The 24533-nt window shown below is 31.8% G+C and overlaps 3 protein-coding genes across 4 annotated transcripts; 1 reads left to right on the forward strand and 2 right to left on the reverse strand.

The window, feature by feature from the left end:
- Window positions 1–269: 269 nt before the first annotated feature.
- LOC110738735 (selenoprotein F-like) lies at window positions 270–4112 on the reverse strand. Its single transcript, XM_021919154.1, has 4 exons — window positions 3833–4112; window positions 1483–1541; window positions 821–1002; window positions 270–592 (listed from the first exon to the last, which is right to left on the reverse strand). Exons 1-4 carry the CDS (start codon window positions 3990–3992, stop codon window positions 523–525), a joined length of 471 nt encoding a protein of 156 aa, XP_021774846.1. The 5' UTR covers window positions 3993–4112; the 3' UTR covers window positions 270–522.
- Window positions 4113–6140: 2028 nt separating this feature from the next.
- On the forward strand, window positions 6141–8589 carry LOC110738734 (protein IRX15-LIKE-like). Its single transcript, XM_021919153.1, has 2 exons — window positions 6141–6862; window positions 7822–8589. The coding sequence occupies exons 1-2, from the start codon at window positions 6402–6404 to the stop codon at window positions 8318–8320; spliced, it is 960 nt and encodes a 319-aa protein (XP_021774845.1). The 5' UTR covers window positions 6141–6401; the 3' UTR covers window positions 8321–8589.
- Window positions 8590–9546: 957 nt separating this feature from the next.
- Window positions 9547–17057, reverse strand: LOC110738737 (transcription factor bHLH153-like). Of its 2 annotated transcripts, none has more exons than XM_021919156.1 (6): window positions 16615–17057; window positions 13140–13233; window positions 12498–12563; window positions 12192–12257; window positions 11687–11734; window positions 9547–10177 (listed from the first exon to the last, which is right to left on the reverse strand). In XM_021919156.1, the coding sequence occupies exons 2-6, from the start codon at window positions 13212–13214 to the stop codon at window positions 10049–10051; spliced, it is 384 nt and encodes a 127-aa protein (XP_021774848.1). In that variant the 5' UTR covers window positions 13215–13233; window positions 16615–17057; the 3' UTR covers window positions 9547–10048. The 2 variants fall into 2 exon arrangements, with proteins under 2 accessions (XP_021774848.1, XP_021774847.1); XM_021919155.1 differs by having other exon boundaries at window positions 13116–13233; window positions 16615–17056.
- Window positions 17058–24533: the final 7476 nt, after the last annotated feature.

The following is a 24533-nucleotide window of genomic DNA, read 5'->3' on the forward strand; positions in this document are numbered from 1 at the left end:
TGTATCACTTAAAAAAACACGGCCGGAAATGGAAAATGTATCACTTAAAAAAACACAGAGGGAGTATAAATTTTAGGCTATTAAGAAAGCCAAATTGTTTTAGAAAATGAAAATGGGATGCGACAAGAGGATAGTTGAAGGAATTGTTCAATTTATTACGCAATCCAGACCAAATTACGCAGTAAAAGTTGATTTACCATCGTTTTTTTTTTATGAGACATTTTTGGCGTTTATAGTATGCCATTAGAGCTAACAAACACAAGGAGCCCTCAAGAAGTCAAGAATGGAAGAAAATTACTCTATGTTTCAGTGTGGATTTCAATTCATAATACAGAAGTATCAAATTAGATAGGTATAAGAACAATTATCATAAAAAAAAAAAAAAAAAAAAAGATTTCATCAACCTAGAAGCACGTCAAATATTGATCAAGATCAACCTGCCGTACTCTTTCGGCAACAAAGGATCAAAATTTTCACTAAAGCAATAAATGATTTGACAACATCTAGCTTCCTGTCACCCAATTAACTAGCAGCAGATCTGAGCTTCCCCCGAAGAAATTGCAGGATGTGTTCACGTTTCCAGTTGTCAATTCTACATCCAAAAAGATTAACATATGATTACAAGTTTAGGACATTACATAAGGCTCAAAAGATAAAATGAAAAGAAAAAAAAAAAGAGAAAATTAGCCACCTAGTTTGCTGTTCCCAGCCATCATGATAAATTGTGTGTTAAAAAAAAGTAAACAACTGGCCTAGGAAAGTCCAAAGATTATGCTGATTAAGGGAGTTGAAAAATCCAGAGAAATAGAACATTACTAACCTAATTGTTTCAGCATGTTCACCATTGTCATCTAGCATAATCATCTTCGGTGGCGAGTTGAAAGAATATTGAACTTTGACCGAAGGAAACTTGTCGTTCTCTTCTTCTATAAAGCCAACAATCTCAGGATAGAAGACCAGTTTCCTCATGCAGACCTCCAACAGTGCACCAGCATAGGTAATCTGTAATGGTTGTTATTCTTAAAAAGTTAATAACCTGATTGCAGTAATTATTTCTAATTGTCAAAAACACAATTACTTTAATAGTTTGATTGTGACAAAAACAGAGGTGAAGATTTCATTTCTTTTCTCAATTTTAGCAACACTCTAGTGAAAAAGAGATGCAGGACAAGAAAACGAAGGGTACAAAACTACAAAATATAATAGCACAAAACGTTAGGGATGTATCATGAAAACTAAATATTCTTCCGTGAGTAGAGGTTTTCTCTAGGACATAGTAATCAGAGTCCACTAAATTATGCATAACAAAGTCACAAATATACAGCTTGAGGTACAATTATGGCGCTAAATTTCAAATTATTGGCGTTCTTGATCAAGCAAACACAAACTCTCAAGTAATCAAGTTCCGATCCATAATATCATGGGACAATTTAAAATCTTGAATATTAAGTTGGAAGTTCAAGATAACTTCATTAAGAGTACCTTGCTCATTGAATCATCAGAATCCTCCACGCAGCAATTTAAGCAGTCAGATACCAGTTCTGAAACACAAGTCATAAGCATCAACATTATATAAATAGGTTCTTGATGCCAAATACTCATATTAAGCACTGTACAAGTACAAAAAATGGTAAGATAAATCTAAGGGGGTGGGGTTTTAGGGAGAATAAGGCATCTCATAGCAGGGAGTGCATATTATCTTCGGCAGCCAATGTCTGGCCATGCAGAACTTAATTTCTTTCATATTCAGCCTCTCTTTTAACTGATTAATGGTAAGGACTTAGCTTCATTTTTCACATTACAAACAAAAGGAAACAAATCTTAAAGTTCTTCATAACAAAAACATGATTCCTCTTTTAAATAAAATAAAACAGAGATCAATAAGTATTCTCTTGAATAGTGCTTAGTTTCCAAGCTCCCCTCAGAAACCAAATTCCTCTAGCCTCTTCCAATTACAAGATTTGCCTGTTTGATTCCATAATCTCAACTAGACATTTCACTTTTCTTCAAAAGAAAGCATAGAGATACAAGGCCTCCAAGCTCCATTTAACACTTTAGTTTTGCAAAAACCCTGACATTTGAAAGATGAATAGGCTGTATACATGGTTCTTGTTTCATAGAACTATGACTATTGACTACAATGCAGGAAAAATTAATGAGAGATCAACGATGTTATATATCTTGCTTTAGCCATGTGTTATGGAATTTTGGTAGCATGATGTTAAAATTACCAAAACATTCCCAGCTCAACTACGCTACTGTCCAATGTCCATAGCTAAGGTTAGAATCACTACCAAAGTGCCAATGCACAAATCCACACAAAGATTTTCTATATCTGACATCAATTTATGTGGCGGATACCCATAGTTTTGGCAAACATTCTCAGTGGATTCCCCATTCACGGTGACAAAATTTTAATGAGAAGATTGGATATCTTGTACCAATGAGTCTAAAATACAAACCACTCTCCTGTACCTCCCAGCTAACCAGATTTTACACGACAGTGTGGCAAACTGTGGATGGAGAGTACAAAATGGATGTCTTCGTACTTAGGCCTATCGAGCTAAGTAAGTTGCTGCTTTCCATGACAAGTCCAAATTTGACCATAGGATAGGTTTACAAATTCCAACAGATTTCAAATAATTAACTCAATAGTAAAGGGCTAAATCCACATAATCTCCATTATATACTCTCCTATTCTCTAATTTTCAAGCAAAAGAAGATAGCGGAAGGTAGGCAATGAAACCACAGATAAAATGATAAATACACCAAATATTTTAAATCTCGAAAATTTAACTCCTATTCTCTAATTTTCAAGCAAAGGAAGATAGCAGAAGGTAGCAATGAAACCACAGATAAAATGATAAATACACCAAATACTTTTAAATCTTGAATATTTAATTTTTAATCAACAGCCCATCAATGTATATTATTCACTAGCTACCTTTGCAGCATCTCACGCTATAATTCCCAATCGCCAAAACTATTACAGCCTGTTTGGTAAATGATAATCAATGGTGTAATATAATTGAATTTGTATGTAATTAATAATTTAATAAAGGGAAAAAAAATAATGTCTATTATCATCATGGTAATGCTATTTCACCCCAAATTATTTACAAATTATCATGTCCATCCATTATCATTTGAAGGGTGATATAGGGAGGTAAGGTACATTTACGGAAATAAATACAAGTTTGGATTACTACGGACATTAGGGTGTTACTTTGCTTGCCCAATTACACTAAAATATATACCTATTACCACTGTGTATAAGTGGCTACCAAATGGGCTATTTAGATCAACTCATTGAACACAATTTCAGGCTCATCTCTTATTAACTCTTTTCCCTAAAACTAACAACTCTTCCTCGATCACCACGGTCTCTCCGTCTAAAATTGAGCCACTCATTCAAATTCGATTCAACCGATTCGAACTTTAACCTAACCAACACATAAACAGTCTACAATCACTAACACCTATCAAAACTCGGCATACACCAATCAAGCTAATCGAAACACCAAAAATTAATACAAATCATACTAGTACATATCAATGCTTGCCAATTCTCCCTCAATCCCAACCATTCTCATGTATTAAAATCAAGCGAACTCATAAGCTAATTATACCAAATTCTTCAATCAATTAATTCTAATTTATGTACTATAACAATCATATTGATGCAATCTGCAACCCTAATCAATTCAATTCCCGCAAAAGTAACCCAAAATCGGAAATTTTAAAAAGGGTAAAAACCCTAATCAATCAAATTAACGAAATAATAAATATCAAATTCAGGGAAAAGGATGAAAAATTGAGAAAGGAAGGAGACCTTGGTCTTTGACATACTCTGACAAAGTTTTGCAATCGGAGCAGAGAGAAAGACCAGTGAATCCCAAATTCTCGCATTCTTTTGAGCTCAACTGTTGTCCACGAGAGATTGCCGCCATTGTTAAGATCAAGGTCGCATAGATCACCAACCCCATCTTCATCTCTCTATCCTTCGTTGAGGTTGAATTTCTCAATCGATAGAAATGGAGTGATGCTGTTTTTGTATTGATCAATTTGACTGAAGCAAAATACAGTATAAGCTTGAATGCGGATAGGTGTTAATTCGGTTCATTGTGTGTCGCATGGGTCGAGCCTAGTTGAGTCGAGTCGAGTCGAGTCTAGTATGCTCTAGTCGTGCTAAATTACGATGTTCATATATGTCGAACTCAGGATCCACTACTTACATAGTACGGAGTATTAGCTAATTAGGTTGGACCTGCAAATTTGGTTGAATTGACACCACTTACGAAGTGATTATTTTCAATATATGTAAACAAGATTTGATCTCATGTCTTCAGTATCACCCTTCAAGATTTTAACCAAATAATCTAGTTGACTATTCACAAAACAACATAATAATGGATTGTATGCTCCATAGGTACTATTCGTACTATTTAGGTAAATTAATTTTATAGTGATCAAATTAGATTTAGGTTTCTACAAGTATCCATAGTTCCATACTATAGGGCTAATGGGCTATAGGCAATTAGGCAGCCATCATGGTATGGATCAACCAACTCTTAAACACTACTCATTTGATTCTTAATTCATCCATTTGTTTTGTTAACTAACTTGAAACAACTTTAATTTGGAGTAACTTGGAGAAGTAAAAATTATGTTTGAAGAGATATATAAAAATAAATAAAAAAAAAAAAAAAGTGTTGTATAGTACTTTCTTTATTTTTAAAGTTTACCCTGTTGTTTATTAAGAGTTGTAGTAAGTGGATAGGCATGTAATTGTTTTTTAGTATGCGGGGTGTAACAGTAAACAAAGTAAAAGAGAAATTGCTAGGACAATGATAAATAAAATAGAAATTGGACTATTTTTTAAGGACTAAAATCTAATGTTGTGATTTATTTGGTGATAAAATTATTGAATGATTAAAATGATGAAGATAGTTTGGTGTAATATTTGACCTGGACCTTCCAACAACTGAAGCTTCCTATTCGCTTGGCATATCTGTTTGTTGGTTCCCTATACACATCTTGATTATGACTAGCTAGCTTCACATTTCATCATTTTTATTTGGGTACAAAATTTCACACAATTACATAAACGTGCACAAACAATATTTACCACATACAAGTATACAACTACTTTCTATGATTTTGATAATTTGAGACATTACATGTCATATACAAGTACAAGTTTTAATTTGCTCTTAAAATCTTCTTTTAATTTTTTTTTAAAAAAAAGTTTAGTCAAAAGTTGTACTTGTATGTCTTTATAGTTTTGTAGTTTGTTCCATACATTTTGAAGTAAAAGTTTTTAAAGAGACTTACAACATTTAACATGTCTATTATACACTCGGATGTATCTACAAAAGAAGAAACATTAAAGAAAAGATTACTCAATTAGTAGATGAATAATAGCGAAAGGAGTACAAATATTGTCTCGATTAGTGTACGCAATTCTGTTTTCAGCCAGACAATCCAATTGTATGTAAGTTGCTACATTATGCGATATAGTAGAATAATATTGATTATTTTACATTAAATTGGATATTGTAATGATATCAATTTAGCTTTAAAGTCTAAAAAAATCAAATAAATATGGATTACGCAAACACAAGAGAATACTAATTAGGACGGTGCGATCCGAGATAGTAATACGAATAAAAAGAAATGCAAATTTACATACATAACTAACAACTGCAAATTCAAAATGAAATCTTCTCCCCAACCAATTTATTTTTGAAATATTAAAAGTTTTATTTTAACATCATTCGATTATTATGATATTATCGTTTCATAAGGATCAATAAGAAATTATGGATACAAAGAATGGAAAGAATGCTCTATCTTGGAGACATTATCTATAATTAATTCACATACATTCACATCATAAAATTACTGCAAGGACAATACAAAGTAGATGGATAATGTATATGAACAAACAAATTTGCAACATAACACATATATTGCGTAAATCCTAATTTGCTTCTACCATAAAAAAATCTACATCATTAACCACAAATTCTTCCACGTGGTCAATAAGAATTGGCTTTGGTCATAACATTATACAAAATCCTCCAATTACATACTATATATACTACTTTAATCAATCAACCATATTATATAATCATAATTCACATTCTATTATAATGTCACATTCATATTCTAGCTCTCTTACCCATCTTTTAATTTAATTTCCACTCCAAGTTTCTCCAACCCCCCTTAATTTTTTTTTTCACAAACTTCCTACCTTTCTTTCCTTTATTTAAACCCTACTTTTTTTTCTTTAAATATATACCATCTTTAATCAACTCAAAAAAAAAAAAAAAACACAAACACAAATAATTTTCATTATTCCCTATCTTTTTATTTTCTTCTTTTTTGCATGCAAAAAAATGAAGAACAACAATAACACAAACAACACAAAACTTATTCTCTTACACCCTTACATTCTTAAACAAGGTAGCTCAAATAGGTTATGGTTCTTAGCCGTTATTTCAATTTTCACCCTTATTTTTCTCCTCACCCTTATATACACCCGTGACTCGTTCTCGGCCTACTCGAGCTCGACTCCCTCCACCACCGCGGCTACAAGTGGTGTTGCGGCTTCTAACGATGTGGGGCACACGACTTCCCGGTACCCTCTACCTAAGAATGTTGTGAGTACGCTTCTACATTACTCTTCTAGAGCTAACACAACGGAGAAGATGGATATTGCTGATACAAAGTCGATTTCGGATGTGTTACGTCGGTGTCCTTCTCCTTGTAACTTTCTTGTTTTTGGTCTTACGCATGAAACTTTGTTATGGCGGTCTCTTAACAACCATGGTAGAACCGTTTTCATTGATGAGAACAGGTAACGTAATAAGTTTAATGAATTCAAATGGACTCTTTCATACATTCTCTTTTTTTATTTTATATTCATTGAACCATACATACATAAGCTTACGCTAGATGGGAGTTTGACCACATACAATCTTAATTACAAGTTTTTATCCTAAAGCCAACTGGTGATACGAGGGATAACCTAGGCCTACTAGTTTAATTATACGTTAGTTATCCATCCAGATGTTAGACAAATGTCGTCGTCTCATTTTGCTTGCATGGATGTGAGTTATTTTTCTAACAGTTTACCTCTTAATAAAGAGAAAGTGAGCTACGTATATGCTTAGGTTTATACGAAGTATAATTTATCATCAACCTCTTACATGTATCCTTAGCTAGGCCGTTCTAGCATTGTACTCTTGTTATATATGACGTAGGATAACGCACAAATAAATCATGCCACTACTATATGCTAAAATTAAATTGAACTTCTCATCAATATATACGTACGTATTGCTTCACAAAGTATATATATATGTGCCTATGTGGCACATTATTTGATCCATAAATTCCATAATATAACATGCATGCTTGCACATTGGTAAATGTTTTAACTTCTTGTCTAACACTAAAATATAAATATGAAAATAAAGAGGGTAAAAATACAATATTACTTAAATTACATTCTTACATAATAGAATATTAAAATTGACTCATGTGATTTAAAATATCTCTTTAATTAATTATTACATCATGTATTTTTATAGAAAAACCCAACCACTAAAAGTTAAAACAATATACCTATTCCACAATTAGCTATATAAAATGCTTTTCTGTTGTCTCAATTGAATGAACATAATATTAGGCATATATATATAGCATGTTTTTATTTATTTATTTATTTATTTTTTATAATTATATAAATAGCACAAAATAAATCACACAAATTTAAGCTAGCTAGGTTACATCTAAAATAATAAATTTTGGCAGGTATTATGCTGCATATATGGAAGAAAAACACCCTGAAATTGAAGCATACGACGCACAATACACAACAAAGCTAAGCGAGTACAAAGAATTAATATCCTCCGTAAAAGAGCAAGCTCACAATGAGTGTAAACCAGTTCAAAACTTGCTCTTTTCTGAATGCAAACTAGGCATCAATGACTTGCCAAACCAAATTTACGATATTGATTGGGATGTCATCCTCATCGACGGTCCAAGAGGTCATTGGCACTCGGCCCCGGGGAGGATGTCCACCATCTACACCTCTAGTGTGTTAGCAAGAAACAAGAAGGCCTCGGCGAAGAGTGGGAAGACACATGTATTTGTACATGACTATAACTTAGACCCTCAAAGAGTTTCAAGTGAAGAGTTTTTGTGCAAGGAAAATTTGGTGGAAAATAATGGGATGCTTGCTCATTTTGTGTTAGAGAGGATGGATGAGAACTGCTTTGAGTTTTGCCATTATAAGAAGAAATCTTCTTAGGTTTATTTTATGAGACTCATAAATTGGTGGGTTGATTTGTTTTTCTTTATTGAATGAACATGTAAATCTTGGATGCATGTGTAGTGAAAATGTATGGTTTGATCATGCAATTTGGCCCTATGGTATAGGTAAATGTTTGTTCTTATTTATGAACAATTTTCCCCTAAAAAAAGGGCTTGTAAAATAAATTTTCGAGTCTTAATATGTATATACATCGAACAATTCAAGTTTTTGATGTATCAAACGGTTATTATTGTGTTTTTTTTATATTTATTTATGTTAATTTTAATTAATTTAAGTCAAAATGTGTTATTTTTGGTTGATCATCTATGTGAAGGTACAAAGGCAACAAATGAGATTCAATCTCAAGTAAGTTGAATAAATTGGAATAGAGTATTACAAACCACATATTAAGTTAGAGATGTGACCTAATATACTTTTTTTTTTGTTTTTTAGAGCCAGAAGAACGAGTGATAAGAATTAATCCCAGTATTACCTGGAACCGGGAGGGAGCTCAAATCACCCTAGCTATCCCTCATTCTCATTTTGGAGTTAATTATACATGATTATTCTTTGAGCCTAATTAGAGATAAGTCTACAACAATTAGTAAGGAGTACTTCACATATTCATCTATATGTATCCTTTTTCATAAATGTTAAAATTACTTCTTTTTTTTTTTTTTTTTTTTGGGTGTAAGATATTAATTGGGTAGTTTCACCAAATATGCTAGCCAAATGGCTAATACATTAGTATTGGTAAAAAGTAGCCATGTCAACAAAGCATAAACTTTCATCATTATTAGCAGTTAAGTTGTCATAATTAAGTCAAAAAGAGGAGAGTAAAGTTTTTTTTTTAGTAATTAGAAATTTCAGTTATCAACAATTAATTTGATCAGACAAATTCCAAATACGGAAATTGTGGAAAATGAATGTTTTGGTGTGACGGCAAAGTAAAGAAATCCAACTTAGATGTGAACTGGAGACCAGCAAACCTTGACTTAACTCTCAGTAGTTGCAAGGTCCTCCTCACTTCATTTTCTACCAATTTAAGTTACCAACCATTAATTTTAACAACAGTTTTCTATTTTTTTTTTAATGAAGTATTTTAGTAATAAAATAAAAAAAATAAAAAAAAACACTTCCTTTTACAAAAAGATTCTAGTAAGAAAGAACAATGTAAAACGGAGGGAGTGATGCATCCTTGAGGTACACAGAATGGAAGAGGGGACATAAAGAAACACTTCCTTTCACTCTAATTCTGTGAGTAATATTTGAATAGTATATAGATTTGCCCATACAAGCTTAAATTAAAATTATTGGATCAGTATCAATAGCCATATATTCCGTTTATTAATTCAGGCAAAGCCTCTACCGGGAATTTCAACTGAACTCCCAAAGGATTCCCAATTCGTCTGCACGGATTATCAGGCCAATCAAACCTTTCATATAGAACTCGTACGTTTTTTCATTACATTAACCTAATTACATAAAAGATTAAGAGGCCGCGAGTTTAAATCACTTCATGCTTCTCCACTTTGGTCCAGGACTGTTCTACAAAAAGCTCCAGACCATGAACCATGCGAGAACAAAAGCTGAAAAGCATTTACTTTCCGAGAACTGAACTGCCCTTGAATGGTGTAAATCTCAAAGGCGATTAGCTGCATTATGAAGCAATGCAAGTAGGGGTAATTGGCAGTTAAACAGCATGTATACTTGTTGAAGTGAGTACTAAAATCTTGGGGAACCAGTTTTGATGGGTGCCCAAATATCTGCACCATTACTGCGAGCCAATCCAGCAGTACACTCGATTGGCACGAGACACAACCCTTTGCTTCTTAAGCTATAATGTACTTGTTCCTGAAGACAACAAATGAAAAATAATATCTACTGATCAGCATTCAGCAAAGTAGACCACAGTATGCAACGACAACCAATTGTGAAGTCGATATGAACATAATACTGGACAATTAGAGCCATAAGTATGTGCATACATCAGTAATAAACTAACATGTTTTCTAGGTACATGAAGCATAGAAGACAAACACTACTAATTTCAACTTAACTCTCGGCTAAACTCAATGACTCGTTAACAATGAAATGGTACAATACTGACTAGATCCAACCCAAAATAACTCAATCCAAAGCTGGACTCTACTTGAAACTAGATACCTGCCCAATGATTCAAAAGCCGATAATTGATTGATTTCTCCACAGTAAAATGAATAAATCCCGAATACATCCCAATTTCGAACTGATTGACACAATACTCGAACTGAACATGATCCACACATTTGCCATCTCAAAATTACTGGTAGGAAAGTTAGGAAGAAGGAACTACCTACATATTCTTATAGATCTAGAAGAGTTCGGATTAAAAAAAAAAAAAAAACAAAGAAACTTCTTTTAGCCTTTTGAAGGTCAACAAACATGAAGCATCCTTAAACAGGACAGTGTAGAATTTGTTATCTAATAGTCACTTAACAATACCAAGGAAGTCAAGAACTGGGTAGAAAATGACTACACACAATTAAGTGTTTAAGACGTTACGTACATTTATTCTATAATGACTAATCACTTTCAGCAATATTTGAAAACCATCATTTTAATTCTGTTTCAAAAACATTAACAGGTTAAGGCCTCAAACATTTTGCCAAAAGCCCAGCTATGTCCCACATATGTCACAATCCAGTCTTTTTCTCATTATGTTTAGCACAATTACTCTTCTAGCTACAAAATGAGGTGTTAAATTCATTCTTAAAACATATGATTAGTTCCGTTAGCTCCTAGGATCTTCGGCATTTAAAGACATCCCCCCTTGTCTTAAGCTATCTTGAGCAATGCCATCACAATCAAGTCCTCAAGAAGACGCTTTAGAACTTAAAAAGTAATAGCATGCAAATGACCCTTTTGCAAGATCTAACATAGACATACACAATCACAGCATAATTCTGTCTCAACCATGATACAGTTCTCATATTCAACTCAAACTAGACCAGAAAAATGATTTTGTTTGGTACTAAAGTAACAGATCAGAATTAGCAGTAAGCGTGTGTGTGTGTAATATATTTTCGGCGCAGAACACTTTTCAGGATCCACATCAGCAAATAAAGCTAATAACTACTTTTTCTACTCCGTATAAACTAAAAATGAAGGTATTCAAATCAAGATGCATGGGATGAGCTGGAAATGATAAGGTTCTAGCGAGCATGCATCACAGGGAAAACAAATAGCACCAACTTTGATCAAGTAAATAACTAACGTCATCTTCCAAGAAGTAGAACTTGCTCTATTGGTGTGGAAGTATAGTATGCCCCATGGCATTGATTCAACTCTATACAAAAATACATGGATCAAAAAGCGACTCACCTCTATAATTGTATCTGGTGTATTGTTGAGGTATGGAGCACTCAAAACCTACAAGTACCAACACAACATAGAATAAGAGCAAGAGTCGATAGTATGGACAACTTTAAGTAGATGACAAAGAACCTTGGTTGAATTTTTGCTCTATCAAACAAAAACATTCTCATACAACATAAATTTATATTTATGTATCTGAAATACATAGGGCATTTCAGGTTTTCTAGACGAAATAGAGGTATTTTGGGGAAATTCTATTTTCCTCTATTTTCCTGAAATTGGTAATATTAGATTAGAGTTATAATGACTCGTGAAATCCCACAGTAATTAGTTCAGTAGCTCAAAGCCTTAGAGCAATATAATTGATAAATAAATTGACTCAATTATAAATAATTTGTTTTCTTGCTAGTCATTGAAAAGCTAGGAAAATCAGAAAATCAGTGCATAGTCGAAGGGTATTTCTAGTGTCCGGTACACATTATCGTCATGATTAACCTACAGAATGGCATACCTTCACTTGCTCATGCAGGAATCTGATGTACTCCATTGCCTCATGCAGGACAGAGGCTGTATCAGTCTGCATCACAAATTTTAACAAAATATAAGAATCATGCATAACAGAACACCTTCCCACAAAAATTCTAATGAAAACACATAACTTCATGTTTGCAAATCTTCAAATATGAATCAAAAGGTAATCCGTTTATTGAAAGTACAAGTCAAGCAACGTTGCATAGTTATAGCTTACAAATGCTCTCCACTATAACAGTCTCCAAAGTAAATAAAGAAGGGAAAAAAACAATAGTGCGTGTCATACCTTGCCATATGGGGAAACAAGCTGCTGTAGTGTAGTTATCTTTTCGCCAAGCTTTTCTTTTCTTTCCTGCATCAGTAAACCATGAGTTAAAGTCTACAATAAGTTCATCGATCTGCCTAGATACACCATTAAGTTTTCCAACCTTAAGAAAATGGAAAAGCCAAGCACAGATTACTACTTAGCGTTCCCTACAAAATTGTCTCTTCTGTGGGGGAAAAGCCAAGCACATATATGGGCATGTAAATAAAAAATTATGCTAATATAAAGGCTTTGTATTGAACCTCATGAAGCAAGGATAATGACATCATCAAGCAGAAATACACATATTGAGTACTGACAAAGAGACAAGCAGGCAAACGTTCCTCAAAAAAAATTAACTCTTTACTCTTCCAAGTTCTAACATAAACCTGTTCCAATTCGACCAAGATTCTGTGGTATATACCCAGGCAAACAAAAGAATAGTGGCTTCAATTGAAAATTACTACCCCTTCCAAAGATAACCCAAAAAACATTGTGGTACAAAAAATTAATACTACATAGATTTTATAGCATTAATGTCAAAATTGACGCATAAGATTATAAGAAAGTATGTAAATGTGGTTAACATCAAGAACAAACCTTGCTCGACATTGATATATCAACCTTTTGTCTCTTGGATGCAACTGATGCGAAACTATCCTGATCAATAGACCCAACACTCCTCTTAAGTTCGGTCATCTCACTGCTCTAAACTCTCCTAGCATAAGCATATACAAAAAATAACACGAAGTTAGTACAACAGAACGCTGTAACATATTGCTTAAACATGAATTGCCCTGTCACAACATAATAATCAACTACTTTAAAATAATAGCTTTAACACTCTGAAATACCAACATAAATCACCACTTGATTTTGGATACCAAGGCAATAAGGAGAATATCTAATATATCCTTAATTTGTGTGCATAATTTTCAAATTATTCAATGCATAACACTCAGTAGCAGCATATATGAGATTATTGTCTTGATATCATAGGTACCTTCAGTGTTTTAAAAAAAAGTACTACTTAAAAACTTATACAGTACTTCAGAAACCAGCAATACCACTATCAAAGCTACAAACCACATCATTCTTTTGACCAGCTCAAACATACAATCTCTTGATTTTTATATGAATATGAGCGATCGTGTTATAGAGACCAAGTCATGCATTTGTCATACAGGTGCGAGTGAGCACACTCGCACTGTTTGAAATAATCTCTTAGATACATCCAGCATCCTCCATAGCTTCCTTTTAATAAACTCCCTATGCTACGTGTAATACGGGTTAGTTCACCTAAATGGTAAATAAATATAACTTGAAAGAGCAGATTCACCTAGCATGCCATCTGTAGAATCAGGAGCATAACAGACTTTTGTATCATGGGATTGATTCAATTATACGGGACAGGAATATTTTTATTCTAAGTTCATTAAATAGGCCACAACTATTTCAATGCTATCTGTAATCAGTGATCACAAGACCTCGTATGAGTTTCACACCGCAAGCACTCCATGCTCACATAGAGTAGAAAACCCACAAATTAACGCTGCAGAACAGCCCATGAACCTAAATCAAATAAGTAAATTTTACAGTTTCCAATATATGATTTTTTATTTTTTTTTTAATGACATAGGAAACATCCTAGGCAGAGTGCAGCCATTCCTACTTGCATATTTTTATTCACGTAACGCCTCCACACGAGTCATGCTAATCAATTATGACAAAACAATGACAACCGATACATATAATAATACAAAGGCGTATATTATATACAACGAACCAGGAACAAAGCAATCTAGTCAAAGATTATACTTCAGCAAATTTGCTGACACCACCTAATTATATTTGCTCATTGTCGATTAAGAGAGTTTTATACATACTTAATCCAAAACATTTAAAATTATTATATGTAAGGACTATTAAACTGACAACGCTTACAATTAGTAAGCAAGAAAATAAAATCAACCAAACACATAACCATTTTTGTGGTTAGTATTTGAGATAAGACTCAACTAATTCTTTCAATATCAGACACAAAAGCAGACAATTAATTAAATTAGAGATACCCATCATGAGTATGCAAACATCAGTAAACGCATCTCATCTAGATTTTTTAAACACGATCATTTGTGTACGTACTCGATTGTCCTAATCCATGCTCAACATTATCACTTAAATTGATGTCCAATAAGACATGGGAATTGGATAAAATTATTGATCAACTGTTATTGGCTATATTTTACTAAACCCAACCATATATTCTTGTGTAGTCCTAAATAATGTTTAGGACCACTGAAACCGACCATCAAGGAGCTTTCAGTCTTTCAGAAGTTCACAGCAACAATAAATTAAACCCAAAATATGATCACACACTTAAACTTCACTAGTATTAATCTACTATGTGCTGACAAGCAAGGAATTTCAGCCCATCTGTCAAATGCGTTCATTTAATATCATGCATTTCAAATCAACGAAAAAGCGACATTGGTCATCTACCTCGATCACTACCTATAAGGCTATAACTCCCACCTTGTCTCCCCCACTCCTCACAAGGGTTGTGCTCCTAGATCGGAATCAGTCAATCAAAGCCTTAATCCCATATGTGGGTCCTAGACTCCTAGATCGGAATAAGGAAAAATAATCATACTCTGTATACACTGATACAGTTAAACCTCCCAAGTACGATCACAAGTGCTCGACTAAGTACATCGATAGGGTCTTCTCCTTACCTTATAAATAAAAACAGAACAATCACAAGTGCATATATTGATAGAGGATCTAAACCACCTACCCTAAGAGTTTCCTAAGGTAAATGTAATCCAAAAACACTACCAAATTTGTGGGTCCCACAACTCTAATATTGTTTGGCATATTGATGAGTAACAATAGTCAAAGATAAAAAGGGAGTGAATGTGGAAAATTGTACAAATGGGTTGAAAAAGAGTAGGGTAATAAAGATACTCTCTCCGTCTCAAATTAATTGTACGATCATCTAATCGTGATTAACGTACTTCTTACTAGCCTGATCACACTATACAAAGTATAAGTACCAAAAATACTTCATCCGTTTCAAAATAATTGTTGTGTAGCATACTTTCTCCTAACTCGAATTAAGAACATGCATGTTAAAAAGCTCAATCATAAACCACCGTAACAAAAAATCATCGTCTTTTAACTCAATTCCTAAAACGATCCTCAATCAAATGCGGCTTATTATTTAGGAGCGAAGAGAGTACGATTGTACGAATATTCAATTCAAATTGATACTCGGTACTATGTGTATGTCACAGTTGTTTCACATGAGTAAAAAAATGATTCACACGTCATGCAGATAAAATCCCAAAGATCATACATTCATACCAAATATATTACACGAGTAAATAGTACGGAAAACAAAAAGTACCAAAACTTTTTTTTTCATTTACTCCTAATTAGTACTCCCTCCGTCCTCGAATGATAGTCACTTTTGGGTGAAAATCACGGGAATTAGAGAAATAAATAAAATACATGGGAACTAAAATTCAATCATGTGCAAAACAAAAAGAAGAGAGAGAAACTGATTGTCATTAAAAAGGGAGACAACTCATTCAATTAAGGCACAAGTACAAAGGCAAATATGAGGTGTTTTGGGAAGCACAGATAATACATCCAAAAAAAATGAGGGTACATAGGTCATTTTGTGTTATTGTATGGGACCTCTAAAATTGTGAAACGTGACTAACATTTTGGGTGTCCAAAAATGGAAATAGTGACTATCATTCGGGGACGGAGGGAGTACTAATGTTTTGCCAATTTATTAAAATCAACCCAAAAATATAAGTAATAGATAAGGGTGACCAGCTAATTCTACTCTCTTCCAAATATAAAATTTCATAACTATGCATGAAAAATAAAAAATTTCATATTTTATTAACTCTCAAATTGAATATTGATATTGATACTCATAACAAAAGAAAATTTTATACACATATATATCAAATTATTATTTTCAAGATCATGAAATAACAAATGTTGCAACTAATAAAGAACGGATGACGAATTAAATCGAAAGACTGCTAATAGTAAGACAGATGATTAAAGAACAAGAACTTACAGAGATGAGCAGAGTCTGCATTTCAAGAAAGCATAAAACTTGAGTTTGAGTTTCTTCTCAATCTTCTTAAAAACAGGGCATAAAAAACCGCCAAACAAACCAAAAGAATTAGGTGAGCTACAAAGTTGAAGCAATAACTCAACTCAGCTCAATTTAAGCCTAAAAAACTTAATAAAGTTTGAAACTTTTTTTAGTAAAATCTTCAGTTATCAACGGAATTTTTGCAAAAAACAAACTTTTTTTTCCCAAGATTAAATCTTTTTTCTGGGTTCCACACAAATTAATAAAATATGGGGAAAAAAATTTGTGGGTAATTAAGATTAGTTGAAAATTATGGGTTTTTAGTTGGATAGTTTGTTGATTGAGTTTTAACAGAAAAAAGAGGATGAAAGAAATGAAATAATTGAGAAGGTTTTGGGTTTTAATGGGAGTGCTTTTTATAGAAAAGATTTAATAAAAATGCAAATATAATTTATAGAAGGAAAAAATAAAAAGGGAATTTTGTGGATATATGACAGCTAATTTCCAACCATGTAAAAGTAGTTATGAGGATATTAATTGATTAATTAAATTTAAAATAAAAATTTACAAAATTTATTAAAAAAAAAAATAAAAAAAATTGTTGGTATGCTATGCTGAAGTCATATGATTTTAAGTTTGGTTGAATAAGACCATATTTTTGGTGTGTTGTGAGAAAATGACCACTTTTTATTATGTCCTACGCGCTAGCTTGCTTGCTGGCGGGCTTCTCGTTCTTTCGTCTCATCTTATGATCATCTTATTCATCCATAACTAAAACTAAAAATAAAATGTGTCCTCTTTTTTTTTTTCTTATTTTTGGTCTTTGTAATAAATTCCTTTCACCATGTTTGATACCACGCCTTCTATGAGTTCTATGACACTTCTATCTCCTCTTTGTTCCATGTGAGACAACTGTTTACAACTCGGATATTTTCATTACAATTGAGCTTACACCCATAAGATTATGCGGCTTTGTTTTATTGGTTTTCATTATTGATTTCATAAAAAGGTAATTATATTTAGTGGCGGATCCAGAAATTTTAAGTAGGGTAGTATTAAGGGCCTGTTCATATTTACTTATTTTCAGTTCAGTTCAGTTCAGCTCCAATCAGTTCAGTTCAGTTCAGTTTAGTTTAGTTCAGTTCAGCTTTAATAAGTTCAGTTCAGTTCAGCTCAGTTGTTAATTTTTTTGTTTTAGATATTTTAGCATATTACAACAACGACAATAATAATAATTATAACAATAATAATAATAATAAAATAATAATAATTATAATAATAATAATTATTATTATTATTATTTTAAATTATATTCGTTGTTCAAAATGGTCACATGTTTTTTTTATAGTTGAACTCGTTGACAAAATGAGAGTACTACACAACAGTTACTAGCTTTCATAATCGGTTAGTTCTTCGTCTTCTTCTTCTTCATTAAGTTGCTCCATTACCTCGGCATTCCTCTGAATTGACTCCCATATCTGATCAGTTATTTGGTTTCGTACAATATCTATAGCTGCTTTTCTGTTATCATCTTACATAGTATGATCTTCTGTTGGTCCCATGACTTCAACTTGGTGCGTGAATGAAATCCCTACTTCATGTAAACGAACAAAATTGTGTAGAGTACAACAAGCAACGATTGACTACAGTAAAATATTGAAGAATACTTTTTATTTTTATATATATATTTAAAATATAATACACAAAAATTTAATAATTTAAAATATAATAATTTAAAATACAGAGTTATTTTTAAAACACTTTTATATTTTTCACAATCCACTATATATATTATCATTAATTTTCATAAATATTTTCATATATTTTTATGCATTTTAATTTTTTAGTTCAGTTCATTTCAACTTCAATCAGTTCAGTTCAGTTCAGTTCAGCTCCAATCAGTTCAGTTCAGCTCAGTTCGGTAAATATGAACAGGCCCTAAGTCATTAAATAATAAGAGAAAAAAAAGGTAGAAACGAGTTATTATATACATTATCGTTAATTAATTAGCCTTTAAATTTTTAACATTTATTTTGTTTGATAAATACAAATATGGAACAACTTATGTTCTAGTTATCAATAAAATACAATGATTAAATTAAACAGTACTCTATATGTTCAATAAATTTTCTTGTATTTGGTAAGTTATAGTAGTATATACTATAAATTTTCTTAATTGTTTTACTCATCATATACAACTAAATACTCCGTAATAAGAGCATATTTACTTCAGCTTAATTTTAGCTCAGTTCATTTCAGCTCCAATCAATTCAATTCAGTTCATCTCTTAATTTCCTTTTCTCATAAAATATTCATTTGAGCTCTATTTAATTCAGTTCAGTTCAACTCCAATCAGTTCAGTTTAGTTCAGTAAATATGAACATGCTCTAAATAAATTACTTACTAAATGTGTGTATTGAAATAAAAAGTGCAATAAAATGGAAAGAATTTTTAAGAATAATAAGCTGCTCATTATAATAAAATAAAATAAAAAAAAAAGATTGATATCATGTATGATGAATAATTATTAAAGTATATTCTTTCAAAAAAAAAAATTATTAAAGTATAAGTATATATTTATTTTAAAATTCATAAATTCTAGTACTTGATTTTTCATAAATCAAATGAATGACTCCAAAAAAAATATAAAAATAACAAAATAAAAATAAAAATAAAAATAAAATAAAAAAACCTAAGAGATCTGTTCTTGTACACAACAAGTCTCTTTAGTTTAATGCTAATAGCAGTAATTTGCTATGGTTGAATGACTTGAATCAAAGAGACCCGCTAACCATAGGTCTCTTTGCATGTGCTTGTGCCTTTCTTGATCCGCCATTGATTACCTTTTTTTTTTTTTTTTTTGTAAGGATTCCCACCCGGTTTATTGGAGCTTAGCTCCGACTACATCCGCATCCAACTTGGATAGGACACCTGACTTATGGTGAGTGAGTCTCCTAACAAGAGTTTCTGCATATGGTGAGGCTCGAACCCTAAAACCTCCCTTAAGCAACATCAAGTTGCTTACCACTTGAGCCAACTCTTGTTGGTAAATCTGCCATTGACTACAATCACTAATAATTATGCATAGATAAAAAGGAACTACAAGAATAAGAAATAACTAGTTATTATTACATTGGCGATCAGAATTGAATCTCTACTATTCAACTCTCATAATTCCATAGAAAATAATACTCCCTCCATCGCTTAATTAGATTTCTACTTTTATTTTACACAGGAATTAAGGAACTTAGAGATACCTTAAAACTCACTATTGGAAAGTACAAAGTACATGTGGGGTTAGAGAGGGATAGAGGGAAAAAAAAGTAGTTGGTGATTTTTTTTTTTTTTTGAAAAAAGTCATAAAAGGACACTAAATTTCATTAATGTAAGCCATACGGCATCTACAATTGACAATGAACTATAATGAAAACGAATTTAACAAAATCAAACAAGAATTAATCGAGGAAGGGCTAAGAATCCAAATACATAAAAATAACAATTCGGCATATTCTCGATTCGTTGTCTCATACAACTTTTTGAGTTGATTCGTTATCGCTTCGCAATTTTGTGAGAAAGTAAATTCTTGTGTTGATTCCGTAACCCGAATCCGAGCCACAATCAATAGTAGCCCCGCACAACCGGAGACCAAATTAAGCACTAGTAAAACCTTGTTGTTCGAAGGAGTACGAAAAACCTTGTCTTTCGAAGGAGATCGAAAAAACCTTGTCTTTCAAAGGAGATAAACCCTTTCTTTCGAGAGAGACATTATTGTAACCTAAAACAAATTTAAAATCTTAAAAGAAAATAAAGATTGGGGCTTTCCACCGGTGAAATCCGATGGAAGCCCCTTAAAATTAACAATGGAGACTAGGTTTAGGCGAGAGAAGTAAGAAAAGGAGGCTAGGGTTTTTTTACTACCAAATTTGTAGTTGGTGACTATTGAAGAGATAGAAAAAATATTGAAAATGGTGTCAAAAGTAAAAAATAAATAAAAGACAATTGATGACAAATCAAAAAGAGGAAATATTGTCAAAAAGTACATTCTTAAAATACAAATAAACATCTAATTTTAAAACCCCAAAAATGAAAGTAGGCATCTAATTAAGGACGGAGGGAGTAAAAAAACTCCAAATTCTTTGTACATTGTTTACATGAAAATATCAAAAAAAAAATTATTTTTTATTTGTCAGTTAATTTTTTTTTTTTGAAATATTTATTTCAATTAATAATAAAGCATGTTTGTCATCACTTTTGTTTTTACTTTTCTATGATTTAAAAAATAAAATAAAATAAATCATGATTTCAAGATGTTTGACTAAATTTTTATTCTTTAAATGGCACACATCATATGATAAATAATCATCAATTACAGTGACATCGAACAAGCCCTCAATTAACGGTTTCTATTTTGCCATTAACCAACAACAACAAAAACTCCCAACAAACTCTTCATTTAGAGGTTTTTTTTTTAAAAAAAAAATGATAAACAAATGGTAAAAGGAAAATATTCACAACAATTATTTTTTTTTTTAAACAATTCACAACAATTATTTGAATTAAAACCACTCTTTCTATTTAAAATATCTTCAACATTTTTCATTAATTTTATTCATTTCTCTATTCAATTCACATACAAGTAATTTTTTTCTTCCCTCAATCCTTAACTTTCATTAAGTAAATTGGAAGATATTTAATTACACAACTATGGTTACATTATTTATCCTAAGACATTCATTGAACACAAAATTATTAACGTTTACTCTTTTCCAAATTTCTTATACACATATATATTTTTTTTTTTTTTACAAAAGATACTATTATAAAAAAAAAAAAAACAGAATTACAACCTAATACTAACTAAAACAAGAACACTCAACAACCGACACGCACTAGGTACTATAATAGGAAGATCGAAGAGAACCATACACTGAAAGGGTCTTGTAACAAATCAATAACTACGGAGCCCAAACAACCATAAAATGCGAACCACATCCAAAATGTGGACCAAGAAGCCAAATGAACCGAAGCAGTCGAGATGGACCAAACGCGCGGAACACTAACATTGAAGAGAACCCGAGGTGGCACTGAAAGCAAAGGGAACTCGTGATGGAAATTGTTGGGAGACGAACGAACCCGAAATATGCATCCTGTTGCTATTATCTTTTGTCTTTTGTGCACGGCAGTATGACATTGTCCAAAAGACTAGTTACTATGATATATATAGTATGTATAAGTAATGATATTTGTATATAAGCACAATACTAATTACATTACTAATATGTAAAGCTAAACTTTTAGCCAGGTCACGAGATAACGACATTTGATGTTTCAAATTTTCGCTTAGTGTCGCGCCACATTGAATGGATTTAGACAAACTAGGATTAAAAAAAAGTTAATTTAGAATTCTTTTTTCAATCAAATTTGGATAGAATTTTAGGATAAAATTGTTCGGATTTGTTCTCTTCAGCTTATTTTCAGTTTAGTTCAGTTCAGGACCTGTTCTAATTGACTGAAATGAGCTGAACTAAACTGAACTTATTGGAGCTGAGTTGAACTGAATATTTTATGAGAGAAGGAAATTAAGAACTAAATTGAGCTGAAAATAATCTGAAGAGAACAGGCCCTTAGTTCAATTTAACTCCAATCAGTTTAGTTCAGTTCTTAATTTCCTTTACTCATAAAATATTCACTTCACTTCAGCTCCAATAAGTTCAGTTTAGTTTAGCTCAGTTCAGTAAATTAGAACAAACCCTTAGTTTAGAGTTTTATTTTGAATAAAATTTGAATAGCATTTTAAAATAAAATTATTGGTTTAGAGTTTTTTTTTTATAAAATACCAATATTATAAATTTAGAATTTTATTCAAATTAATAATTAGATTATAGCTCTCAATAATATCGTATTGAATTATTTTTTAAATATAACATCTGTTTTAAAGAGTACTTCAAAATAAATCTATTTATGATACATATTATTAATTGATATTCAATGCTTCCTCCGTTTTTATTTTATTGCACCATTAGGACTTTTACACTATTCACTTATTCTTTTTTACCATCATTTGTGATTTATCCACTAGGAAAAACATAATCAGATCTAGTAAGATTCGTCTCGAAATCTACTTTTCAATTATCAAATTTTTATAATTTTTATATTAATAGCTAAAGTAATGCATTACAAGGTGTAGGAGACTAGTTTCCCTTTATTTAGCTGTCAGAAAAAAAAAAAAAAAAAAGCTAAAGTTATGCATTAACAAGCGTAAAATCTCTACATACAATAAAAAAAGAATGGATGAAGTAGTATAAGTTATTCATAAATATATAAATTTATACAATTAATCAAGACGCGCGACATTAAAAAAAACTTAAGCCGAACGATTAGCCAAAGGACGAGGTACCAACTAGTCTGAAGTCTCAAATATACATGATCCAATACCAAACAAAAAACAACTCGATTATTAGTTTATTACCCATGACAATTAACAAACCAACAATTCACTACAAGAGTGAAAAGATAAGTCAGGTAAAATGGCGGGAAACAACAAAATATAAGACAGGTCAGTTTTCTGAAGATTCAGGTGAGCAGTTTCTAAAGTGGGACCCAATAATTTGTCTATGACTGAGCCATCCAGTTTGATTCTGTTAGCCAACTTTTTTTTTTTTTTTTTTTTATTATCAAAATTAGAATTGAAATTTATAAATGAAAATTAAGGCTGAAAACATCAAATCATCATCGTCAGTCAATACTCAATAGGAGAAAGAAAAGAAAGCTACTACTAACTCGATAATTACCCTTCGCTCGTTTGAGAAGACCACTCTTGCACTAAACTAGACCCACCTCTTCAGGGGCAGATTTTGGAAAAAAAAAAAAATTAGAGGATCGAAATTTGATTCTCTTTTACCTCTAGCTTAAAACTAATTATTATCTATAAATATTTTATAAGTGAAATTAGTTCTTTTAAGTTTATAAATTAATTAATCTATTACTCAGAATCCAAATAGCCCCGGTAGAAGTCCCCCTCTGCACCTCTTTGCCTTTACAATGCTTCCACTCGTACTACTAATGCGAGTACATATGTTAAACTTGTCCGAAGTATTAGTGACTTTGTTAAAGTTTGTAGGAAATAAACTTATATTGTGACTTTGAAGTATGAGTTTCAAAACTCAATCATCTACTCTTATGTTTGGATTTAATTTGGAAGTGAAGTTCTCATATTTATTCCTCAGACACATTTTGCGACTTAGAAGTCTTGGGTCATCTAATCTACTTTTATGTGAGTTTTGTTTTAAACTAATGGTTAAAAGTTAAAACACGTCATACTGTTTTATACTCTATTATGACGCTCCTCACGTGAGAGTTTTTTGTCTAATGTCACGATAGCCTTCGTAGCATGTTAGAGGATCAACTAAAAACTTAAAATGATATTATGTACCAGATAATTGCGATAAATGATAAATTTATTATATTACACAAGGCAAATGAATCACCAATAGAATGAAGGAATTATGTCCTCGATGCTAGTGCAATTACTAGATATAATATGGATCTTTAATATGGAGATAACAGTTCTTTCATTTATTAGATCGTTTTTATGTCTTGCTAGAAACCAATATATAATGACCTTTGGGCTAGAACGAAGTAAACTCAAACCCACCTAAAACGGATCCTATGAGGTCAAGGTCACACAACAAGTTTGGATCAACAAAAAAAGAAACCCGAAGTCTAATTAGGGCTTTAGGGTGGCCAATCAAAGAGGGAAAAGGGGGAGGGAAATCTAACTAACCCTATTTAATCTAATATTTGATTATTAATTGAAGTTTGGAAAAAATAAGAAACAATTTTCATAATATCAATCTCATTTCACTAAATAATGTACAGTATACTTCCTCTCTATCTTT

Source organism: Chenopodium quinoa, unplaced genomic scaffold, assembly GCF_001683475.1.
Source record: "Chenopodium quinoa cultivar QQ74 unplaced genomic scaffold, ASM168347v1, whole genome shotgun sequence".
Taxonomy (NCBI): Eukaryota; Viridiplantae; Streptophyta; class Magnoliopsida; order Caryophyllales; family Amaranthaceae; genus Chenopodium; species Chenopodium quinoa.

Bases quoted from the DNA above. Each gene is read 5' to 3' on its own strand.
- LOC110738735 (XM_021919154.1), bottom strand. From the start codon at position 3,992: ATGAAGATGGGGTTGGTGATCTATGCGACCTTGATCTTAACAATGGCG. The intron at 1,542-3,832 runs GTCTCCTTCCTT...CTTGTGTTTCAG, and splicing joins AGAGTATGTCAAAGACCAAG to AACTGGTATCTGACTGCTTA. The intron at 1,003-1,482 runs GTACTCTTAATG...CAACCATTACAG, and splicing joins CTGATGATTCAATGAGCAAG to ATTACCTATGCTGGTGCACT.
- LOC110738734 (XM_021919153.1), top strand. From the start codon at position 6,402: ATGAAGAACAACAATAACACAAACAACACAAAACTTATTCTCTTACAC. The intron at 6,863-7,821 runs GTAACGTAATAA...AAATTTTGGCAG, and splicing joins GTTTTCATTGATGAGAACAG to GTATTATGCTGCATATATGG.
- LOC110738737 (XM_021919155.1), bottom strand. From the start codon at position 13,214: ATGACCGAACTTAAGAGGAGTGTTGGGTCTATTGATCAGGATAGTTTC. The intron at 12,564-13,115 runs GTTTGTTCTTGA...TTACTGATGCAG, and splicing joins ATATATCAATGTCGAGCAAG to GAAAGAAAAGAAAAGCTTGG. The intron at 10,178-11,686 runs GTGAGTCGCTTT...TGTTGTCTTCAG, and splicing joins CACCAGATACAATTATAGAG to GAACAAGTACATTATAGCTT.